General features: G+C 40.6%; 1 protein-coding gene across 1 annotated transcript in view; it reads right to left on the reverse strand.

Moving 5' to 3' along the window:
• The window catches only part of LOC126354957 (lipase maturation factor 2-like), an 83,612-nt gene that overhangs the window by 48,011 nt on the left and 12,213 nt on the right, over nucleotides 1-23,388 (reverse strand). The window contains exons 2-5 of the mRNA XM_050005039.1: nucleotides 10,239-10,419; nucleotides 9,845-9,946; nucleotides 9,121-9,329; nucleotides 293-471 (exon numbers count right to left, since the gene is read on the reverse strand). Of these exons, the coding sequence (XP_049860996.1) occupies nucleotides 293-471; nucleotides 9,121-9,329; nucleotides 9,845-9,946; nucleotides 10,239-10,419 (671 nt within the window). The remainder of the gene's footprint in view (nucleotides 1-292; nucleotides 472-9,120; nucleotides 9,330-9,844; nucleotides 9,947-10,238; nucleotides 10,420-23,388) is intronic.

A 23,388-nucleotide genomic window follows, 5' to 3' on the forward strand; every position in this document is an offset into this window, starting at 1 on the left:
ATTATAATAGCAGCAAACAACTCTGAAACATTGCTGTGTGTTCAATTTATCAATTAACTTCAGAAGACTCAGAACAAATTTAAAGTATCTAATCTGCACTGCCTTACATTCAGTAACAGCTTATAGCACTAGAAACCTGACAGAACAAATCACAGTATCTCGAAACAACTTCCTGAACACACACACACACACACACACACACACACACACACACACACACACACACACACACACACACACACACACAAATAAATACAACTTGCAAAATTATAAAATAATTAATGGTACAAACCTGTATATAGAATGCTACAACTCTTACTGATCGAACAGGAACGAAGAACAAGAGTGGTAAAGGTATCTCAGCAATATTAGCTCCAACACAAGTCAGTTTCAGGAACCATCTTGGAAGGTGGTGTGCATACCAAGCCAAGGGAGTGGGTATGCACTGTGATTCAAAATGCACAGTGAGTGCTGAAACAACATTATGCAACTACATACCAATTATCATGCAATACAAGGAAAAAGGGGAAAAAAAGTTAACTACATTTGTTAAGTTAACAAGACACCAATCGGCATATACCTTCAGGAAACCCAAGTCTAAACAGAACTGCGTCTCCTGAAAGCAAGTAATGGTCAGCCCATCCGTTAAGTTAACAAACTCCTGAGTGGGAGTCTCCTCAGAGTATTAATTGCACTTCGATTATAGGAACAATCAAATCCTACAAAACTAGATAAAGTCGGTTAATCTGCACAAAAACAAGGATATATTGAATTCTAGAGTAAAGGTAAGGACTGTCAGGAAGGGAACAGAAGTACACCACTAATGCATTATAAGAGCGATTACTACCATGCCACTTTTTTTTATCTGTGTATCAAAGAGTAGCAATACAAAAGTAATTATTGCACAATGCCCAAGAATTAGAGCAAACAAAAGAAATGAGTGTGTAAAAATGAATAGGCACAGGAGAAATAAGAATAGTATAAAACTGAAAAAGAATGAGTATAGAATTCAGAAATACCAGAGTGCAATATTACACATTAAACAGAAGAAAAGAGAAACTGAGGTCCGTGCAAAAAGGTTGACAAAAACTAACAAAAATGCAAAACTGAAATGATTATGCCTACAAAAGAACAAACTTCACTTAGGCATGGAGGCCAAGGGCGGAAGATTAGAGCAGAGAAAGGACAAGGGGAGGGGTGGTCGGAGAATGGATTAGAATGGGGAGGAGGAAGAAGAGGAGTGAGAGGGAAGGGAGGAGACGGGGGCATAGGGTGGGCAGGGGCGGAGAGAGGGAGGGGAGGAGACGGGGGCATAGGGGGGGCAGGGGCGGAGAGATACAGAGGAAAGAGGGGGCGGGGCTGACAGGTAGTGAGAGGGCAAGGGCTGGGAGGGGAGCTGGGGCTGGGAGGGGAGCTGGGGCACGGGAAGACAGTTCAGAATCCCCTGCTCGCTGTTCAGTTTGAAGACCTACGAACACAATCCAGCAACCCACATTCCCTCATGCATCCACCCCACACATCTCCTCTCTTCACACTGTTACACCAGCAAAACACATTTATCCCTTTTTAGGAATAGCTATATGGTACACACTTTTGTTTTTAACCCACTTTGTTTGAAGATAAAGATAATAATCACACCATTAGAATATTTTTTTAATAATTTGTTATTTTTCCATCCCTTGAAGGTGGAAGGTATTAGTCTTACACAAAAAAAAAAAAAAAAAAAAAAAAAAAAAAAAAATGGAAAGACCTTTTTGTAAGCTACTTAATGTAGTATAATTTTGTACTGAGAAACATTTTCAGCTAGATGCTGCAGGTTTCAAGTTATTCGAGAAAAAGCTAAAAAAGTGGCGTTTAAACCCACCCTCACACCAATGCCCATATCCCACAGGTCAGAATCTTTAATATGCTGTGCATCTTCATAGTTTTGCAGCGCAATGACTGTTCCATAAAATTTTGGGCGTACGGCCACATGAATTTCACTTCTTCTTCTGATATTTCGGCAGTATATCATCCAGCCATCTTCAGAATGAGCCGGGTGACTGACACACTAGCACTTGCTTCATTTTTTTAAACCTGCGAATTGCGCCTCTACGCATGTGGCCACAGATACACAAGGTGCCAGGGACGTTGATTGGTGGCAAAAAGGTACAATATATGCATGAAATTATGGCTGCACATGGGAAGCCTACCATCAAAAATAGGATGGATCCTCAGCAAACACAAAGAGAAAGTGATTTTTTGCCCTCTACCAAAGACAGCAGCACTCCTGGAATCTGTTAAGGATGATTTGGTGCTTCAGAAGCCTGCAGTTTACAAGATCCCCTGTGTGGGTGGCCTTTCATACTCAGACAGAAAACACGTTCAACCCATGCGAGATACACAGTGCACCACAGGTACACCTGACTCTTACAACATAATGAATTGGTGGTAGCAGAGCACTGTATTGACACTCGGCACTATGGTGTACAATGATGTCGAAATTTAAGCCTCAATTTTATCTTTCTCGGACTCAGTGAGGTAAGAAGCAATTAAAATTTGTTGGCAACTAATTTAATTAAGAGAGATAATAGGACAAATAATGAAATCTGGCATTTTCTGTAATGAACTCACAAAGATGTCAATGGTGCAGCTTGCAGTGATACACTGATATCTAGGGTGCAGCCATAGATCTAATTTCATGCATATATTGTACAACTCTGCTGCCGATCGACATCTCTGGCTCCTTGCATATCTGCAGGCTCCTTGCATATCTGCAGACGCATGCACAAAGACGCAGTCTGCGGGTTCAAAAGGACACCACCTTATTTTAATAAAAAAACACCTTTGTTTCAACCATGTAGCAGTACTCCTGCACAATTTGTAATTGCCCTCCCACAGATTTAGTTAAAAATATACCTCTTTACATACCAGCAATCAAATAACATCAACTTCCTATTCATGTCAGTTCAACTGACTAACAAAGTCAATGGTCAGTTTATCCTACACATTGACTACCAGATGAATCTGTAATGGCTTTCTCTTTGGTATCACCATTTTTTCTAGATTTATGGCGTGTGCGCGCGCGCGCACGCACGCACGCGTGGCTAGTGGTCCAAAGAAACACAACTGGCCTTCTGGTGTTTTGGAGCTCAGAGAGAATGTCTTGAACGGGTAATACTAGTGGATATCAGGATCAATAGTGAATCATGACTTACGAACGGGCCAGAGTCAAAGAAAATTAGAGAGACACTCATGTGAGCAGTTGCAGATGCACCTAAGAGCTTGCATAACGACTGTTAGTCCTGCAGTAAAGACACTACATTCCTGTGGCAGTGAGGTTTGTACACTGTCACCTTTAAGTAAGAGGGTGTAGCCCAGGGATGGCCAAGAATTCAGATCACGAACTGTGCCCTGGCTCGCATGCCATAGTGCCCAGTCTAGCTGCACTCTTCCCCCACTATCACACCACACTGTCCGAGTGGTAGAAGGGGAAAGAGGGGAGTCTGTGAACATGCCGTATTTAGATGGCACTGCAGTCGTTGGTCAACTGCATACGACTTAGTTTTATATTTCTCAACAATGTAGATCACAAATAAAGGAAATTTTCAGTATTATTTATTAATTTTTGGTACACTGAAGGCATAACTTAATTTTTATCTGGTACAGGCTCTTTGCATATAGATAGATGCAGTCAATTTCACAGATTTTCGCACTCAGGTTTCCGTGTAATCGTTACTTTTTTTGGTTATTAATCGAAAAAAGCTCTTTCACACACACATGTTGATCGATATATTGTAGCAATTTTGCAACCTCGTCATGGAAAAGCAATGCTGATGTCCTGGACAGTAGGAGGTACAGCACGCAAATGAATCTGATTCTTCTCGTTACCCACACAGTTTTGCAATGCTTACATTGTTTGCTCACTCTCTGCAGCCACAGTTATGCAAACCTCACCCCTCCACATTTCCCTACTGCTCCGCATCTATGTGCCTAGGTGTGGAAGTGCTGTCATGTCACGCGGCTTTCTCTTTTGTTCCTTCTGGAGTTACGGTTGCAGTTGGGGGGTTCCTGGAGGTGAACTAATGACTCCTTAACTGTTTATGTTACGCATCCTGGTACCTACAAGCATGAAAATTATCATCTGTACAGAATTTAAGTGTTCACATATCTTCAGAGTGTGGCTCAGTGGAGTGGTAAAGGTCCAGACTACAAATCCAAAGGTCTCAGGTTTGTTCAGTGGTCAATCCCACTATTTTTATCTTTCACCTATGGCAATGTTCGCTGATATGAAAAAAGTGAAGTTGCTGTGAAGGTCCCCCTACAACTGGCTGAATAAGTTAGTTCAGGGGTTCCAGAAAGGTGACAGCATACTACCTTCCACAGGACCATGCCCAGAAAAGTATTGTGATGTTCAAAACAATTTTCAGATTGATGACTGCTTTACTTTTACTTATATCTTATGACCCTCAAAGTATGTTAGTAAAAGGTTTTATATCTTTAATTTTGCAATATTTTTGGAAAAAACATGACAAGATGGCGAGCAGGGAGAACTCCCTTGCCAACAACTAACGCAAAGAGAGTATCCTCATGGAGTGTTCTCAGCTAATGGTTGAGCACAGTCTCCACAGTTTAGATCATTCATGCAGTGCAATGACTTGTCTTAAGCATACAAATTTAAACCGGTGTAGAGGGTGGGGGGCATGTATATGGTTTGACATTACAGTGATATATATAGCTCTTTCTTCTTTCTTTTTTACTTTCTCTGTGAGTGCATTGCCCGCGAATGCCAGAATGAATGTCCAGTGTCCGTTCTCTCATTCTCTGTGTCTCACAGGACACAATGAAGGAAGTAGACTCCATGTCCAAGTTAACCTGCAATTCTTCATTCGTTTCTAAATGTAAGATCATGATAAAAAGTTCCGTCCTGCACTATGTAGAGGCCCTTGTACGGTGTAATTATAATGGATAAATCACCAAGCTTTTTACATGCGAGCAGGATCCATGTTTGGGAGAGATTGATTTTTGATTAATATTGAGCTGCTTCTTATTTTATTTGCTGTGGCAACTTCATTGTGCCTTATCTTCAATTCATTCTACAAAGGGCAATTTTTTTTTAATCCAAAAAGAATTTTCCATTCATTCATACCAAATATTGGATGGGCGTATTTCACTCCTTGCTTCCTAAATCCATATTCCTCCTGTGGTGAATCTAAGAAAGGAAATTTCCTAGGATTGTATCTAAGCATTGCAACTATCTGATAGTTCAAGTCAGACTGTTGGAGGTATATGATTACCAGCTTGGGGTAGTTTAAGTTTCTTCATTGCATGTTGTCTGCCTGCTGTAATCCACTTCAACCAAGGACTCTTCCTATGGGCACAATCCCACTAAAGCTATGTCACACAGATAGCCTTTGCATACTGCCCATGTTCCAGATACAGCTAATGCATACTTCTACTGCCCATGTTCCAGATACAGCTAATGCATACTTCTACATCTACACATATACTCTGCCAACCACCATACAGGGCGTGGCAGAGGATACCTAGTAGTCATTTCCTCTCCTGTTCCACTAGTAAATAGAGTGACGCAAAAACGGCCGTCTAAAAGTGCCCATATGAGCCCAGATTTTCACATTTTCTCTTCATGGTCCTTCTGTAAAAAGGAAATTGGCAGTAGTACAATCATTCTGCAGTAGGTATCAAACACTGGTCCTCTACATTTGCGCAAAAGTGCCTTTCAGAAAGAGCATCATCTTCCCTTTCAGAAAGAGCATCATCTTCCCTCCAGAGACTCCCATTTGAGTTCATGAAGCATCCCCATAATACTTCTGTGCTGTTCAAATCTACTAGTAACAAAGCTAGCAGTCTGCCTCTGAACTGCTTCTGTGTGTTCCTTTAATCACACCTGGTGGGGATCACAAACACTAACAGTACTCAAGAATGGGCTGTACTAGCATTCTATATACCATCTCCTCCTTGGATGAGCACACTTTTTCAAAAATCTCCGAACAAAATGAAGTTGAGCATTCGCCTTCCCTACTTCCAACCTGACATGCTCATTCCATTTCATATCACATTGCAACACTACACCTAGATATTTAAAGTGACTATGTCAAGCCTGCACCCAACTAATACTGTATTTGAATATGTTACAGTGCTGTTTCACCTATTCATCAACATTAACTTACATTTTTCTATACTTAGATCAAAAAAACACCACAGTATCATCAGCTAACAGCTACAAATTGTTGCTCACCCTGTCCGTCAGGTCATTTATGTATACAGAGAATAAAAGCAGTCTTCTCACACTCCTCTGTGGCACTCTTGATGAACACTTGGCATCAAGAACCACATACTTCTATTCCTTAAAAATGTCTTCAAGCCACTCAAATATCTGGAAATCTAAGCTGTATGCTATGACTTTGCCAAAAATGTGATCCATGTGTGGTCAGTGAACTACAGCTGTGTAGGTGCTTGATGACCCCTCCTTCAACTTCCCCCTTCCCCCCCCCCCCCCCCCCCCCCCCCGGCCTCCCCTCCCTCCCCACATGACAGGTTGGTTACCATGTGAGGTACCACACCTATCAGGTGGAACTTTACATCTGATGGGACACAAGTAACACTTGACAACCTCTGAGCACAGCTCATACTACTGAGAAAATTCTAGAAAGCGGAGAGTCCAGCCAACTAATGAGGACTGTATTTAAATTAGCCAATAATGGTGATAAGATGAGTGCTAAATGGATGGAGGAGTAGCCAAAATAGGGACCTTTCCACAATGGTTTAGGAGTCAGAGGAAAAGGATACTCATAGAAGAGGGGCAGAAGAATTTTAGCGTAGGTAAGAAGAAAGGCTCAGGAACCCCTGCTCCCAATGCATGTACTCATCTTACGATGGGGCTGTGATAATGGTTTGATGAGGCAAAATGTGAGCTCATCAGCTTATAACAATGCCTGAGTGACAAATAAGAGCCACAAACCAATATTGGTTCTACACGTGAGCTACACACTACCCAAGCAGAAACAATACACATACTGCTCATTAAATTAACTGTACTATTTTTTTCAAATAATTAAAAAATTGGACGACAAACTAGGAAATCTAAACTAACCATGAGAAGTGTCTGTCTCTTCCTGATGTCCTTTATCAATTACAAGATAAGATAAAGGCTTAAACTAAATAATAAAAAGTAGAAAACCAACAGATGAAAGATAAGGATATAGCAATAGTGAACAAATGTATTTTGTAGACTGTGACATTGGTGAGAGGAGGTTCTTACAGGTCTATGTAAGTCTGTTTTTGTGTGCAGAAAAGCCTTTTGTGTTTTCTTGGAATAGATCTGCATTCGAGATGGAAACATTTTTGCTTATTGTAATAATTCCTGTTCAGTGTGTTCTCAACATAAGGCAGAAAAAAATTTATGTCACTGCTGTACCGAACAGACTCTGGCTGTCATTTTCATCTGCCATTGGTTTTGTGCTGTGAAGTGTACAGGTACAAAAAATTAAAAACTACTAGAGGGCAATTCTGAGCCACTATATGACTAGTTAAAAAAGTTCCATCCTGTCCTGTAATGGTTTGTGTCCAAAAAGAAGAGTGGGGGCAAGTACCATTGAACAAAATCACAACTCCTCCACATAATGGCAGTTAGTGCAAAATTTTACCAATCTGCGACAATATTACAAAATAAAACTTCTAGTGTTTCACTATGTCGTCACAGCAGGCATGAGTTAACACTCTTGCAATATTAGCTTTACCTAATGCACTAAGATTAAGTATGATGTACACATTTGTGATTTCCATCAAGTTTTTTTTTCTTTTAATGAATTAAAATGTCCTAGACATTTCATCTCCCATCCCCCCTACATCCCAAGCATCACTGTTCCCAAATAACAAATGCAGAAAACAAAAAGTGCACTGTGAACATTACACCCACAGAAGCAACTCTTTTCATACTCTTTCATACTAAATTTCCTTGTATATTTACTTTTTTTACCACCACCTATAGCCTTTTGACTTACAGGGGTAGCAATTGCAAATAAACAATATGTTAATTTTACATATATAAATTGAACTATTTAAATATATTTAAATGTTTAACATTGCAAGGAATAATAATAATAATAATAATAATAATAATAATAATAAAATAATAATAATAATAATAATAATAATAATAATAATGGTAGCCATGGGAATCAAACTCGAGAAGATGAACTGCCAGTTGATGTGCTTGACCACTGCACTGCTGGACCTACATGTCAAATGTTCTTCAAAAATCCCCTCATACTCTTCTCACGCACAATATTTTACAAGCACTTTCAAAGAAAAATACTGCCCTGGTCCCACGAGGAATGTAGAACTCATAGTGCCAGAAGTGACAACATCACATCAGAGCATGTGGAGTTGAAAACAGACAGCTATGGCCCTTCTCAGAGTTGATCATCAGTTGATCATACTGCAACTGACCACCATCTCAATACTCAACACTGATTTCTAGTTATCGCATAAAAAGCATTACAAAACGTTTTTGTCCATTTTATTTGCATACCAGCTTGCACTAAAGGAATAATGGTTTACTTTTGATGTGTTTTCTGGCTCGCATTTGAAGAGAAACGGCATTATTTAAGTGTGATATTTAAAGTGTGCTGTAGCACATTAGCACATGACCACTGGCCGCCACTGCTTCCACTTATCACATTTTGTACGTATTCAGCACTAAGTTCAAAATGAATGACAGCAGTTGAAGCAGTTTTGGTAACGCAAAAATAGTGTTTCTGCTTGAACTTCACTTGATGCAGCACTAATGCTAAATCACAGCTGTAGGAGACTGAACTACTACAAATGTCTCTGTAGTGCAAATTAATACATACTATTGCTCTAACCATTTCACACAAAATCTATGACTTCTTTTCTGACACTAAAGGAGAAAAGGAAATGCTCTACACCACCTCCTTATTCCTTTGGTTGTATGAACAACTTACACTCTTCCTCAGTTATTCAAATAACATAAAATGCAAGTATTAACTCATCCATACTGTGTCCCTGTTCTCTGCTTCATCACAATTTATGGGCAATGTCACTATTGTGTTGCAACTATTTCTAAATTAGCATGTACAACCTGGTTATCAATTTTACCTGTGAGTCCCCACCATGTAGGGCAACCACTTGTGAGCTTCACAACACCAGATTGAAACATAAGGCGGAAGAGCAGCCATTTAACCAACCAGAATGCTATGGTATCACTGGGTGCTTGGATTGGAGTTGATCGGCGACGTGAGATGGGACGGTACCTCAATGGCGCAACTAGAATGCTGAGGAAACCAGCTTCCAGTAACAAGATGTCCCTGCAAAATGTCTACCACTAGAGTCTTGCACAACTCAAATATTTGCTTAGCTGGAAGAGAACTGGCATGAAATAAGTCTGGAATGTAACACAGCTAAAATTTAATTTATAATTCAGTGACATCATTCTAGAGATGTCATTTACTGAAAAAAAAATAATTATTCATTAAAAATAATTTGTTCTTTCTGATTGTGTATATTTCCTTTCAAAGAAATAACATGATAATAATTCTCCATTTCTGATTTCATAGATGGTAATGCAAATAAGCCAAGACATTGATTAAAAGCCATTTTACTTACTTGCTTATCTACTCTCACCCATGCTTACCTACTCACACTTTATGATGTTTTCAGACATTTCTTACATCTAAGTCAACACCCTAAAAATTTCATCAGTTCCTTGTGCTCTGTTCTGTTCTATAAGACTGATTATCTTACACAATAATTCAAAGGAACAAGAGAAACAATTCATAAAATGAAGATTCTCTATAATACTGTAACATTTGTTAGTACATACCACTGAAACCACATAAACGTCTGTCCCACTTGGTACAAGGAATAATATAGTGACCATAATGCAGCGAATGTTGGAGCTGTACAGAATTTCTGGGAAACAAACCTGGAAACAAAAGTAGATTTCAATTCAAGATATGCCAAAAATTATATTTTGGAAGTATATTAATATCAATTTTCTGTTATATAGCTGACAATTGTCAGGGTAGAAGCTCTGGACACAGCACAGAAGTACAAAACGAAGGGAAGATTAGAGTTCATTGTCTACTTGATGATGAGGCCATTAGGGATGAAGTACAAACTCATACAGGTCAAGGCTGGATAGAAATAAGCAGTGGCATTTTCGAAGGAACCACACTATCATTTCCTTCAACTGTTTTCAGTGAAATGGACATTACCCAGTAAATGCCAGGAATATCCCAAAAATTGTAAGTACATCCATCATGTACTCTGTATCCAGTCCAACATAAGGAGCAAGCCACAGTAAAGTTGGTTTTGTATGTATGCGTGCAGCCAACGCTGACGCCTTGCTGTCCAACTGGTTTTCTGCAGGAAGCAACCCATTCTTTCCATAAAGACCTAAAAATAAAAAGAGAAACAGCTTTAAGCAAATATAAAAAACATTTTCATGTGTTTAATGGTTCAACAAATGTTAACACTCCTACTACCTGCTCTTACAAATCAAATATCAGTTTGCAACTACATAATAATAAGAGAAATTTATAGTGTCCAAGGAGCATTACAAAAATATACTGTGTATTATTTATGTGGTACTTATGTCTCGATTAAAGCAAATTTCAAAAAGCAATTGCTAGAACAAATTAAACTACATTGAAGAGCGAAATAAACCGGTACACCTGCTTAATATCATGTAGGGCCCTTGCGAGCATGCAGAAGTGTCGCAACAGACGTGGCATGGACTCAACCAATGTCTGAAGTAGTGCTGGAGGGAATTGAAAACATGAATCCTGCAGGGCTGTCCATAAATTCGTAAGAGTACGAGGGGGTGGAGATTTCTTCTGAGCAGCATGTTGCAAGGCATCCCAAATATGCTCAATAATGTTCATGTCTGGGGAGTTTGGTGGCCAACAGAAGGGTTTAAACTCAGGAGAGTGTTCCTGGAGCCACACTGTAGCAATTCTGGATGTATGGGGTGTCCCATTGTCCATCTGGAATTGCCCAAGTTCATCAGAATGCACAATGGACATAATTGATGCAGGCGATCAGACAGGATGCTTATGTATGTGTCAACTGTCGGAGTCATATCTAAGACATATCCCACCCACACCCCATTACAGAGCCTCTACAAGCTTGAACAGTCCCCTGCTGACATGCAGGGTCCATGGATTCATGAAGATGTCTCCATACCTGTTCACACCCATCCACTTGATACAATTTGAAATGAGACTCATCTGACCAGGCAGTCAACAGTTCCTTGTCAGTGCTGATGGGCTCAGGCGAGGTGTAAAGCTTTGTGATGTGCAGTAATCAAGCGTACACGGATGGACCTATGGCACCGAAAGCTCATATCAATTATGTTTTGTTGAATGGTTGGCACGCTGACACTTGTTGATAGGCCAGCACTGAAATCTGCAGCAATCTGCTAAAGGGTTGCAGTTTTATATACTAAGATGGTCACATTGAATGATTCTCTTCAGTCGTCGTCGGGCCCATTCTTGCAGAATCTTTTTCCTGCTGCATCAGTGTCAGATTTGATGCTTTACTGGATTCCTGATGTTCATGGTACACTCCTGAACTGGTTGTACGGAAAAATCCCCACTTCATCGCTACCTCAGAGATGCCATGTACCATTGCTCATGCACTGACTATAACACCATGTTCAAACTCAATTAAATCTTGATAACCTGCCATTGTAGAGTAGTAACCCATCAAATAAATGCGTCAGACACTTGTTGTCTTAGATAGTAGTTGCTGACCACAGCACCGTATTCTGCCTGTTTACATATCTCTGTATTTGAATATGCATGTCTACACCAATTTCTTTGACATTTCAGTGCAGTATATAATGGAAATGAAAATACCACCCACACACTAAACCATGTTAGAACATTTCACAACTGAAATGTTCGAGCTGTTACAATGAAAGTAATGTGTGCAAGAGGAATTAATGGCTGCAATGTTATTTATAGTAGACTTCGGTTACAGATTTCAAAGACTATGATAGCTAAAAAAGCAGTAGCTGCCACATTGTGTTTACCAAAATTTCTAACTCAAATTTTGCAATTTCCAACTCATATTTCAATGCATTACATTACACACTGAGACGTTGAGACTTATTACACATCTCTATTCATTAATGAAAATTTTTCCCCTCAACTAGATAACATATAAAAGTGAGACTGAAGAAAAAGTAAACAGCCATGAGCATCTTTCCTATCAGACAGGACATGCAATATAGAAGCAGTTTTGAAGATGTTTAGTTATCTCTGTACATTATGTTTCAATTAATATTAGCAGATTAACTTATACTATCTCAATTTTTATACATAATTTATGCATATTGTTTACACACTACGATGCCTTTCAGTTATGATATCAGAACTATTTGTGCTACTAAAGTAAAATCACTTTTATAAGTTTTTCTTTCTTGAATTGCAAGGACAACTAGCCTTCCGATCAAATAACAGGAGTCAAACAACCTATGAATTGAAATATTTCAAGCATTTTTTCCTAGTATGTAAGGGTTCCACATCTTAGAATGACAGAAACTGCAGTGTTCGTGAATTAAGATGTCTCCATATTTTAGAAAAAAAGGTGAATTCATAGTAGAAAAAAGACCACCCTGGTAGAAAGTAACAGCACTTTGGAAACTACTGTCATTGAGCAAACACACAATACCTGTTGGAACTCACCAGCTTGCTGCATTAAGAACTGATTCATCAACATCAAGCAGCCAACAGTGATAATGACAACTGTGAAAATTTTATGTCATTGCTCAACAAACATCAGGATCAGTACTGGCAACCCCAAGTATATTAAAAATTATTTACTTACCATCTACGTAATTTTTAATGTACACAAAATAACTGGTAAAAGTGGTGAAACAGATTGGATTTACATATAAATGACTTGACCAGAAGCTTTCACCATTAATTTGAAAACCCAATATTACTTTTGTTTCACTTCAAAACCTTAGCAAACATTTTGTTAAATGAACACAAATGACACACACAGAAATTATGCCCAAATTTAATCTAAATGACTGCCATGAATTAGTGTTTCATTGGGATGTACACACCAGTGATGGAAAAGTTAGTAGACTGGTAATCATGGCTACTTTTTAAGGCAAGGAACAGTTCTTGCATCCTTGAAGTTCCACATCTCCAGCTGACCACACCACAGCTTGCTTGCCAACCAAATAATGGAAATTGGGAAATAATAGACAAAACCCAGGCACTTCTTTATGTAATAGCAAAAAACACTTGTCTGTTATATGGAAGCTGCACAACTCTGGAAAAATGTTCGATCTTAACCTGTTTCACTTTGCTCATCTATATAATGCTTTTTGATAGTTCTTAAGAGTAATTTTAATCATTACTGAACCAAACTTCTGCTCCGCATAAAATTTAGCAAAACCTGGATGAATCTCCACACTAAGAGTTACATAATTTGTTGAAAGGAAGTCAATCGAAGATGCTTGGATTTGTCAACAGCAAGATGGTTATTTAGAACTGTTACAGTTAATGATTTTTCTCAACAGCATCTGACAAATAAAATTCATTCAATACAGTTATAAGCATAAGACATTCAAGAACATTATAAGTAACTCGCAACAAGATGGCGTATTAATAATACATATTTTTGTAGTTCAAATCGACATTAAAATATGGTTTCCACAAACAAAAGCAGTTAGAGTGCTTTCCCATCATTTCTTATTTGCAAGTCAACATTAATTCAGAAGTCAGTAATGCTTCACCGGGGGAAAAAATATTCCTGTGCTCCACAATACTTAACTTTCCTAAATTGTGGTTCTGAGTTTATTTGATGATAATGCTCCAATATGTTATGCTGAAAGCATGATGTTATAGACAGATGTATAAAAATTATTAAACATTACAATAACTTAACAATAATATCCGTAAAAAACATAAAACAAAAAAAACAATATTTTTGCAGATCACTGCCAGAGGGCATCAAAACACCCTATTGGTATTTAAGTCCTCTTTGAGAACAAAAATATTGTTCTGAGGGTGGACATATTATCTTTTGATTCTTTAGAAATTACAGAAAGTTTCTTCAGTAATTTGATAAAAATGCTTTCATATAATTGCTTCAGTTTGCAGTTTCTCCATGTAGTAAAAAGAAAACTGCCTTCATTCTTTTGCTTTGACATCTCTTACTACTGCACCACCTCACATCACTGGGTGCTCATAAAAGTCTTGTATGTTGTTTCGTAGCAGGTGTGCCACATTTTCCCAGAATATAGACCTTAAACTGGTGTCCACCAGTAATGTCAGTGACAGATTTTATGAAATCATTCCACTTCATATTGCATCAGTGTTACCATTTATGAGAAAATTAGATGGTGGTGGTGGTGGTGGTGGTGGTGGTGTTTTCGGGCACTCAATGGCTTAGTTAAAAGTGCCCTTGTTGAGTATTAATGTATTTTATGTAGGTACCAAACAGGTAATGTAAATGTGGTGTGGTTTTGACAGTGTGTGCCGAGCCTAAAATGCATACAAGGATACTTTTTATAACATTAATTAATTATTTAATTAGTATATTAAGACAAAAAATTAAAAAACATGAATGACTGTGTGCATGAAACCCCACACACTATCACATGTCTTCACACTTAAATAAAATCATGGGTGCCTTCAGTGCCTGATTTGTGGGGGGGGGCGGATGGGGGGGGGGGGGGGGGGGGGGAAGAGGTATTGATATGGTGCACTGGCACGTAACGTCACAAATCAAGCACTATGTATCTTATAAAATATTGCTTCATGAAACTGAAAAAGAACAAGATAGAATCTTTCCATCTACTCTTGGTGCAATCTTGATAATTTTCTTAAGTTAGTTACATACATCAGGTATGAGCAATGTGGACCAAAATCTGCCAAAACACTACTCATACTGTTTCATACCAATTTATTATCCCTATGAAATTTTTGATCCACTGATTGCAATTTTACGCTTAATCTTTCTGGAAACTCTATAATAAGGAATAATTGAAACTGTCGTATGTAAAGGAGATATTTAAATGAGTTAACCATTAATTCTGAGAAAAATGACATCACGTATCTGACAACCTTCAATTAACTCTTTAAAGAGAACTATTTCAGTTTTCCTAAATGTAATTAAATGTAGATATAACTCAAATCAAAAATCAGGAAACACACAAAATTTTTATTGCCTTTTATGCCTGTTACATTAAGTTTGACGCTACACTTTTGTGCCTCTAATTTTTCTGAACCGAATAACACCCTTCACTAATTAAAAATATGCATCAATTGTCAGAAATGATGACAAATCTAAATATGGCTGCCGTACTTATTTGCAGCGTAGACACACGAAATCTTTCTGTTATCTTTTTTTTTTTTAACTTTATCAACTAATAACATTTTTTGTAAAACAAATTTTTGTGTAAACATATAGCTCAGTCCAACTACTAAAACCTAACCTAGAAGTTTTTCAAACCATTATGTAGTTTACAAAACACTAAAAATGTTCATATGCCAGTTTTTACGAGACCATTGCTACCCTAAAATCTTCAGTCCTAGGTGAGCACATAAATGACAAACATCTCTATGCAGATATATAGCATATATTCCTATGATTAGCATCTTTGTAGTAACATGTACTATATTTCACTTCTTTGAGTCACTCAGTGGGTAACATTTATTATAGTCACATAATTTTGCTAATACCATTAACATCTGTACATTTGTGTGATGTTTATCTGGAAACTTGATTTGTTAACAAACTGTATTAACTCAAACTATTGTGGTAATGCTGTTCCACTAGAATTTATATATGAAAGTGCATTGTGATCATATTGCCACAGTCAATGTTTTGTAGGATTGTGAAAGTGCCTGCCTCTGTACAATGTACAATGTGACAACTGAAACTGGTCATTGTATTGTCTACAATGACTAACAATTGTAGGAAGCCATAGTAATTATTTTGTGGCGCACATCATCATTGAAATACTTCCGATAACACCAGCTTTACAGCAAGTCAACCAAACTTTCTTCAAAGAGACACTGAAGACAGAATAAGGGTTTGCAGGTGAATCGTATAACAAAATGAGGATTATTTGGATAAAAACATGAAACCTTTGTTCGGGTACAAGTGGCCGACTGATCACTAATATGAAAAACAGTTATGCAGCCACTCAATCATTAAATGCCGCTCCCCAACAACTTGGGGATGAGTCCCAATTTATCACAAAATTTTAAAACTGGTCTACACTCTTAAAATCATTACTTAAACCCAAGAGCATTTCTTGAGCCAAATGATTTAATGGCCTAAGGCCAGCATACAAACAACATTCAGTTAAAAAATCATTTTCCTGTGGCGCCATGTGTGTTACATTTTGGCGGCTCTTTGTGATGAAGGATGAAGTTGTGAGCCAAATGGTAATGCCCTAAATGAAGAAGGAGTAGGATGATATTGTTTCAACCATGTGACTAGACCGAAGTATGACACAGTCAGGTAGTCTGTTTTAAATCGTCCAATTTCCAGCCACTTTGGTTTCCACATCCACATACCCTTCATGGCCCTCACCAGTGTTATAACTAGCATATGGGGACTTCACATCATGTTGCTGAATTCCCTTCATGCCAAGTACGAATTCTTATTACTGCGAATTCTGATGTGTCCTGGTACCCAGCAGAATGACAACCCTTTACCCTGCTTCTGTAGAGAGAACAGGATATTCTGGATGTTTCGGAGAAGGTTCCCTCTTGGATACATCTCTGAATGCTTTGTAGGCTGCTTTGGGAGTCAAGAGTCTGTCAGGAACATTTTCATATAGGCATATCGTGTCTGTTCGAGAGCCATCAAGACTGCATACAACTCCATACTGAAGATAATAAATCCTTTTGAGGAGGTGAATCTTTAGGATGCTACGAGGGAAAACAGCAGAACCAGCCATTATGTCCCCTTGCTTGGAACAATCTGTTAAAAACAATGGTTAATTACAGTGCCCAACAGTGCCTTATTCGACTTTCTATAAGCAAGTAATTTAAGATTTATTTTGTCCAATTTTATCAGCCAAGCTGGATGCTTATTCAAATACTCTGGAATAGCTCTAGTATTTCCTATATACTGTTCTCTATTAAAAGCTTCTTTGCCTGATTCCTAACTACTTTATAGCTTGTAGGGGTTCAAGAATAGTCGCTCCACTGGAAGGTGAGTAATAATAGTGGACACTAGAGATCCTCTGACCACCTTATCTTTGAGGGCATGTTTCACTGTCAAGGACCAATCTTAGACAGCCATTGGTGAGACAAGCTTCGACGTGGAGGTCATCTACTACTACTACTACTACTACTACTACATCCGTACTCCGCAAGCCACCTGACGGTGTGTGGCGGAGGGTACCCTGAGTACCTCTATCGGTTCTCCCTTCTATTCCAGTCTCGTATTGTACGTGGAAAGAAGGATTGTCGGTATGCTTCTGTGTGGGCTCTAATCTCTCTGATTTTATCCTCATGGTCTCTTCGCGAGATATACGTAGGAGGGAGCAATATACTGCTTGACTCTTCGGTGAAGGTATGTTCTCGAAACTTCAACAAAAGCCCGTACCGAGCTACTGAGCATCTCTCCTGCAGAGTCTTCCACTGGAGTTTATCTATCATCTCCGTAACGCTTTCGCAATTACTAAATGATCCTGTAACGAAGCGCGCTGCTCTCCGTTGGATCTTCTCTATCTCTTCTATCAACCCTACCTGGTGCGGATCCCACACTGCTGAGCAGTATTCAAGCATTGGGCGAACAAGCGTACTGTAACCTACTTCCTTTGTTGTCGGATTGCATTTCCTTAGGATTCTTCCAATGAATCTCAGTCTGGCATCTGCTTTACCGACGATCAACTTTATATGATCATTCCATTTTAAATCACTCCTAATGCGTACTCCCAGATAATTTATGGAATTAACTGCTTCCAGTTGCTAACCTGCTATTTTGTAGCTAAATGATAAGGGTCCTATCTTTCTATGTATTCGCATCACATTACACTTCGCTACATTGAGATTCAATTGCCATTCCGTGCACCATGCGTCAATTCGCTGCAGATCCTCCTGCATTTCAGTACAATTTTCCATTGTTGCAACCTCTCGATACACCACAGCATCATCTGCAAAAAGCCTCAGTGAACTTCCGATGTCATCCACCAGGTCATTTATGTATATTGTGAATAGCAACGGTCCTATGACACTCCCCTGCGGCACACCTGAAATCACTCTTACTTCGGAAGACTTCTCTCCATTGAGAATGACGTGCTGCGTTCTGTTATCTAGGAACTCCTCAATCCAATCACACAATTGATCTGATAGTCCGTATGCTCTTACTTTGTTCATTAAACGACTATGGGGAACTGTGTCAAACGCCTTGCGGAAGTCAAGAAACACGGCATCTACCTGTGAACCCGTGTCTAAGGCCCTCTGAGTCTCGTGGACGAATAGCGCGAGCTGGGTTTCACACGATCGTCTTTTTCGAAACCCATGCTGATTCCTACAGAGTAGATTTCTAGTCTCCAGAAAAGACATTATACTCGAACATAATACGTGTTCCAAAATTCTACAACTGATCGACGTTAGAGATATAGGTCTATAGTTCTGCACATCTGTTCGACGTCCCTTCTTGAGAACGGGGATGACCTGTGCCCTTTTCCAATCCTTTGGAACGCTTCGCTCTTCTAGAGACCTACGGTACACCGCTGCAAGAAGGGGGGCAAGTTCCTTCGCGTACTCTGTGTAAAATCGAACTGGTATCCCATCAGGACCAGCGGCCTTTGTCTATTAGCCCCTATACCATCATATACTTTATATATCTTTATATATCTTTAGGTATGAAGGTCAGACTGAACCATAAATTGTACAATCTTAATCTAAATTGGCAGGATGAACACTTTATAAAATTGCTGCAGGCTGTATATGTCTGTGTCGTATCGGCCGCTGCACAGCAGCCGTCAACTCGGCGCAGCATGCTACAACAAGCGCGTCACACAGTGAGTACCGCTGGCGCCGCACACGATGTGAACAGCTGACCCAAGTGAACGCGTCGTCGCAGGGTTAGCGGCAGCGTACACACCACTATCAATACGGATTACCCTGGCGAAGCTGCCCTTGCCACCAGAGTGAGCAACCGTATAAGGGTACCATCTACCAACCATCTGATTGGCCGGACCTGCGGATTTAAGCGAGCTCCCTGATCCCGTTTAACCAGTTCCATCTTCGGCGATGACTGTGTTACTACCCGGCTGCTGGATTCACGACGACCGAACCCTACAGTGGCCTCCCTGGCTGGAAACTTGCGACGCGTCGGTATCGACTGGTTGGCAGTGGTTTGGATTTGTATTCTCTACTGGTTACTCTGATTTCTCCTTGGCACTACAGCCAGCGAAGTGTTGTGTAGTCGAACTTAAGATTTGTTTTGAGTGACAGAAGGTCAAATAAATTTGATTATCATGGAATATTTGTTGTGTTGTAGTGCGGACATAACAGTCTGAACCCCAGACTTTTCCACTGAGACATTATAAAATGCTCTCATTTTAAGGCACCACAAGTGCATTGATAAAATATGAGGCCCATGAACCTAACCGAATGATTACAATGGAGAATTGTACCATTGAAACACAGTTCTAATTATGATATAAATGAACACATACTGTTTTAGATACAAAAAACCTTTCTTTTTTTGTGCCCAATCCTCCAGCCACTGAAGTCGGTTGGATTAAAAGAGGGGGGAAGGGACCAAACTACAAGGTCATCAGTCCCTTGTTCCAAATACAACAATGTCACAAATGTGAGAATGAAACGAACAAAGGCTGACAACTCAACATGGAATAAATGGAAAAATCACAATTACAATGAAGGGCAACAAACATGTAAATGGACAAAAGGGAACAAGAAAACCACAGAAACACAAGAAACGGGATGAAGAGATTAAAACAACAAAGCAGATTACCATGGCTGGCTGACCATGAGAATAAAAAAGGAGAAGCCTGCCACTCTGCAACACATTAAAATTTCCACCCTAAAAGCAATAGGGTGGAGGGGACAGACGAACAAAGGACATGCGCTGAAACTTAGATCAAATGATAAAACCCACCCTCATGAATAAAATGTAAAACTTAATCAGCTGATGAGGCGCTGTCTCATAAAATTAGCAGCAACGAGCATGGTAACCCAAGATTTCGTTGTTGGGCAGTCGAGTGCACCAGAATATGGCCCACTGTCAACTGGGGATCGCTGAAGCGTGGCCAATGTGGAGCCAGCACAGGACAACTGACACCCTGAGAGAGGCCTGCCTGAAAGACTTCCACACATTCATTGTCTCCTTAATTATGCACAGTTTGTCGTGTGTTCTGTTATGCCTTTCTGTCTCCCAAAGCTGAAAAACCCTATGCATAAGTCACAACACAGGTCAGATTCAGAGGTGCCCATCTCCAGAAGGGGTTTCCGCGTAGCCTGTCGGCAAGTTCGTTGTCTGGGATGCCGATGTGTCCTGGGGTCCACACAAATACCACTGAATGGTGGGACCGGTCCAGGGCATAGATGGACTCCTGGATGGACAATACCAAAGGACGGCGAGGGTAGCACTGGTCGATAATTTGAGTGCTGATCAAGGAGTAAGTACACAGAAGAAACGATTCCCCAGGGCATGAATGGATATACTGAAGTGCATGAGAGATGACCACCAGCTCTGCTGTGAATACACTGCAGCCACTGGGCACAGAATGCTGTTCCAAATGGCCTCTGTGGACGTAGGCAAAGCCAACCTGACCTCCAGCCACCGGTGTAAACCACTTCAGAGCCCCATTGAGATGAAGTGACAGTGGGGAGTGGCAGAAGTAACTGAGTCCTTAGGGTCATGCAAAAGGTCCAGACGAATCTGCAGCCTAGGTGTATACCATGGGGGATAGCAAGCAAACCGCAATCGTTAGCCCTGACCTGGGCTGCCGATTAGGGAGATGAACTGCCATGGGTGGAAAAAGGAGACAGTGATTTGGATGCTCAGGAGAACTACGAATGTGTACAACGTAATTGGCGAGCAGTTGTGAACACTGGTGTCCAATGGAGTGACTCCAGCCAACAGGACACTGGTCTCATTCTAAAAGCTACCAGCGCTAGGCAAACGCCACAGTGGTGCAGTGGGTCGAGTACACGCAACACTGAGGGTGCCGCCAAACAATAAACCATACTCCCATAGTCAAGGCGGGATTGAACAAGGGCTCTGTAGAGCTGCAGCAGAGTAGAGTGATATGCACCCCAGTTGGTGTTGCTCAGGCAGCGGAGGGCATTGAGGTGCTGCCAGCACTTCCGCTTAAGCTGACAAAGGTGAGATAGCCAAGTCAATTGGGCATTGAAAACCAGTAGTAAAACTCGATATGTCTCCACTAAAGTGAGTGGATCATCGTGAAGGTCAAGTTCTGGTTCCGGATGAACAGTAAGAAGCTGACAGAAATGCATGGCACACGAATTAGCGGCCAAAAACTGGAAGCCGTGGGTGAGAGCCCGTGACTGCAGCTTGTGGATGGCTCCCTGCTGGCGTCACTCAGCAACACCAGTACTGGTGGAGCAGTATGAAATGCAGAAGTCGTCTGCATACAGAGAGGGTAAGACAGATGGCCCTACAGATGCTGCTAGACCATTAATGGCTACTAAAAATAATTATACACTCAATACAGAGCAATGCAGGACACCACTCTCCAGGAAACGGGGGAACTATGGGAGGCACCAACTTTGATATGGAAAGAACGGAACAATAGGAAATTCTGGATAAAAATCGGGAGCGGACCTCGGAGACCCCAACTGTATAATGTGGCAAGGATATGATGTCACCAGTTGGTATCATAGGATTTGTGTGGGTCAAACTAGATGGCAACAAGATGTTGGCATCTGGAAAAGGCTGTTCGGGTGGCAGACTCTAGGGACACAAGATTACCAGTGGTAGAGCGCCCCTGGGGGAAGCCGCTCTGACATGGAGCCGGTAGGCCACATGACTCAAGGACCCAACCCAACTGCTGACACACCATACATTTCAGCAGCTTACAAACAATGTTGGCGATGCTGATGGGTCAATAGCTATCCACACCATGTGGGTTTCTACCAGGTTTGAGCACCAGATTGATGGTATTTCCCGCCATTGCGATGTAAAGATGCCATCGCACCAGTTCCGGTTGAAGATGACGTGGAGATGGCACTTTTAGTCACACGAGAGATGCTTAATCATCTGGCTGTGGATCCGATCTGGCCCAGGAACTGTGTAAGGCAGTGTGCAAGTGCGCTCAGGACCTCCTACTCCGTAAATGGGGCTTATAGGGTTCACTGTGGTGTGTAGTGAATGAGAGGACTTTTCTTTCCAATTGCCGTTTGAAAGTGCAAAAGGCTGGGGGTAGTTCTCCGATACAGAGGCTCGAGCACAGTGCTCTGCAAAGTGCTCATCAATTGCCTTTGCATCGGTACATAGCACGCCATTGATTGTAACGCTTTGGTTTGGGGACACTTGAAATCTCTGGTGTACTTGTGGCATTGATGCGGGTATCAAATACCGATATCACCCCACAGACGCCATTGCAATGAAACCACCTTTTTGTTTTTGTTTTCATTTTGTTCGTCATTGTTCTCGTCATTTGAGGTGTGTAGACGTCACGTGACACCCGTTCATTATTTATTACTGTTTTTTTTTTTAAATTTTTGTTTGTGCAGACGCTGGTACCCAAAAAGATGTCTGATTTTCATCCAGGCTTGGGAAGGTGACGTATGGCACTCAATGGTCGACACACAACCTCTCCCAACACTCCCTGTTTCCATCATTTTATAAGCTGACGTACACAGGCACAGAGCTGCGTAAATGCTATCACATGTCCTAGGGAAGGGTGTCATTTATGACTCTGTAAAGCTCGCCGACACTAATTGCTTCAGTGACTTCCAGCGACCACCAAGGGATTGTCTTTCACCGGGCATACCCTAAAGAGCGATGGGCCGCATTTTCTGCCACAGAAACGATTTTGGTAGTCAACTGCTCAACCATCACATCGATGTTACCATGTGGGGGAGAGTCAACAATGACATCAGAGGTGAAAGTTCCCCAGTCTGCCTAGTTTAAAGCCCATCTGGGCAGGTACAAGAGACTGATGCAGGGGCAGTGACAGGAAGATGAGGAAGTGGTCTCTACCACACAGGTCATCATGTGCTCTCCAGTAGATAGATGGGAGAAGTCCTGGGCTGCAAATTGATAAATCATTGGCCGAGTGACTACCATGAGCCACAATGAAATGTGTGGCGGCCCCAGTATTTAAGAGGCGGAGGTCAAACTGAGACAGTAAAGTTTCGACATCTCTGCCACCGCACAAGGGGT

This window comes from Schistocerca gregaria, chromosome 3 (genome assembly GCF_023897955.1).
Source record: "Schistocerca gregaria isolate iqSchGreg1 chromosome 3, iqSchGreg1.2, whole genome shotgun sequence".
Lineage (NCBI taxonomy): Eukaryota > Metazoa > Arthropoda > Insecta > Orthoptera > Acrididae > Schistocerca > Schistocerca gregaria.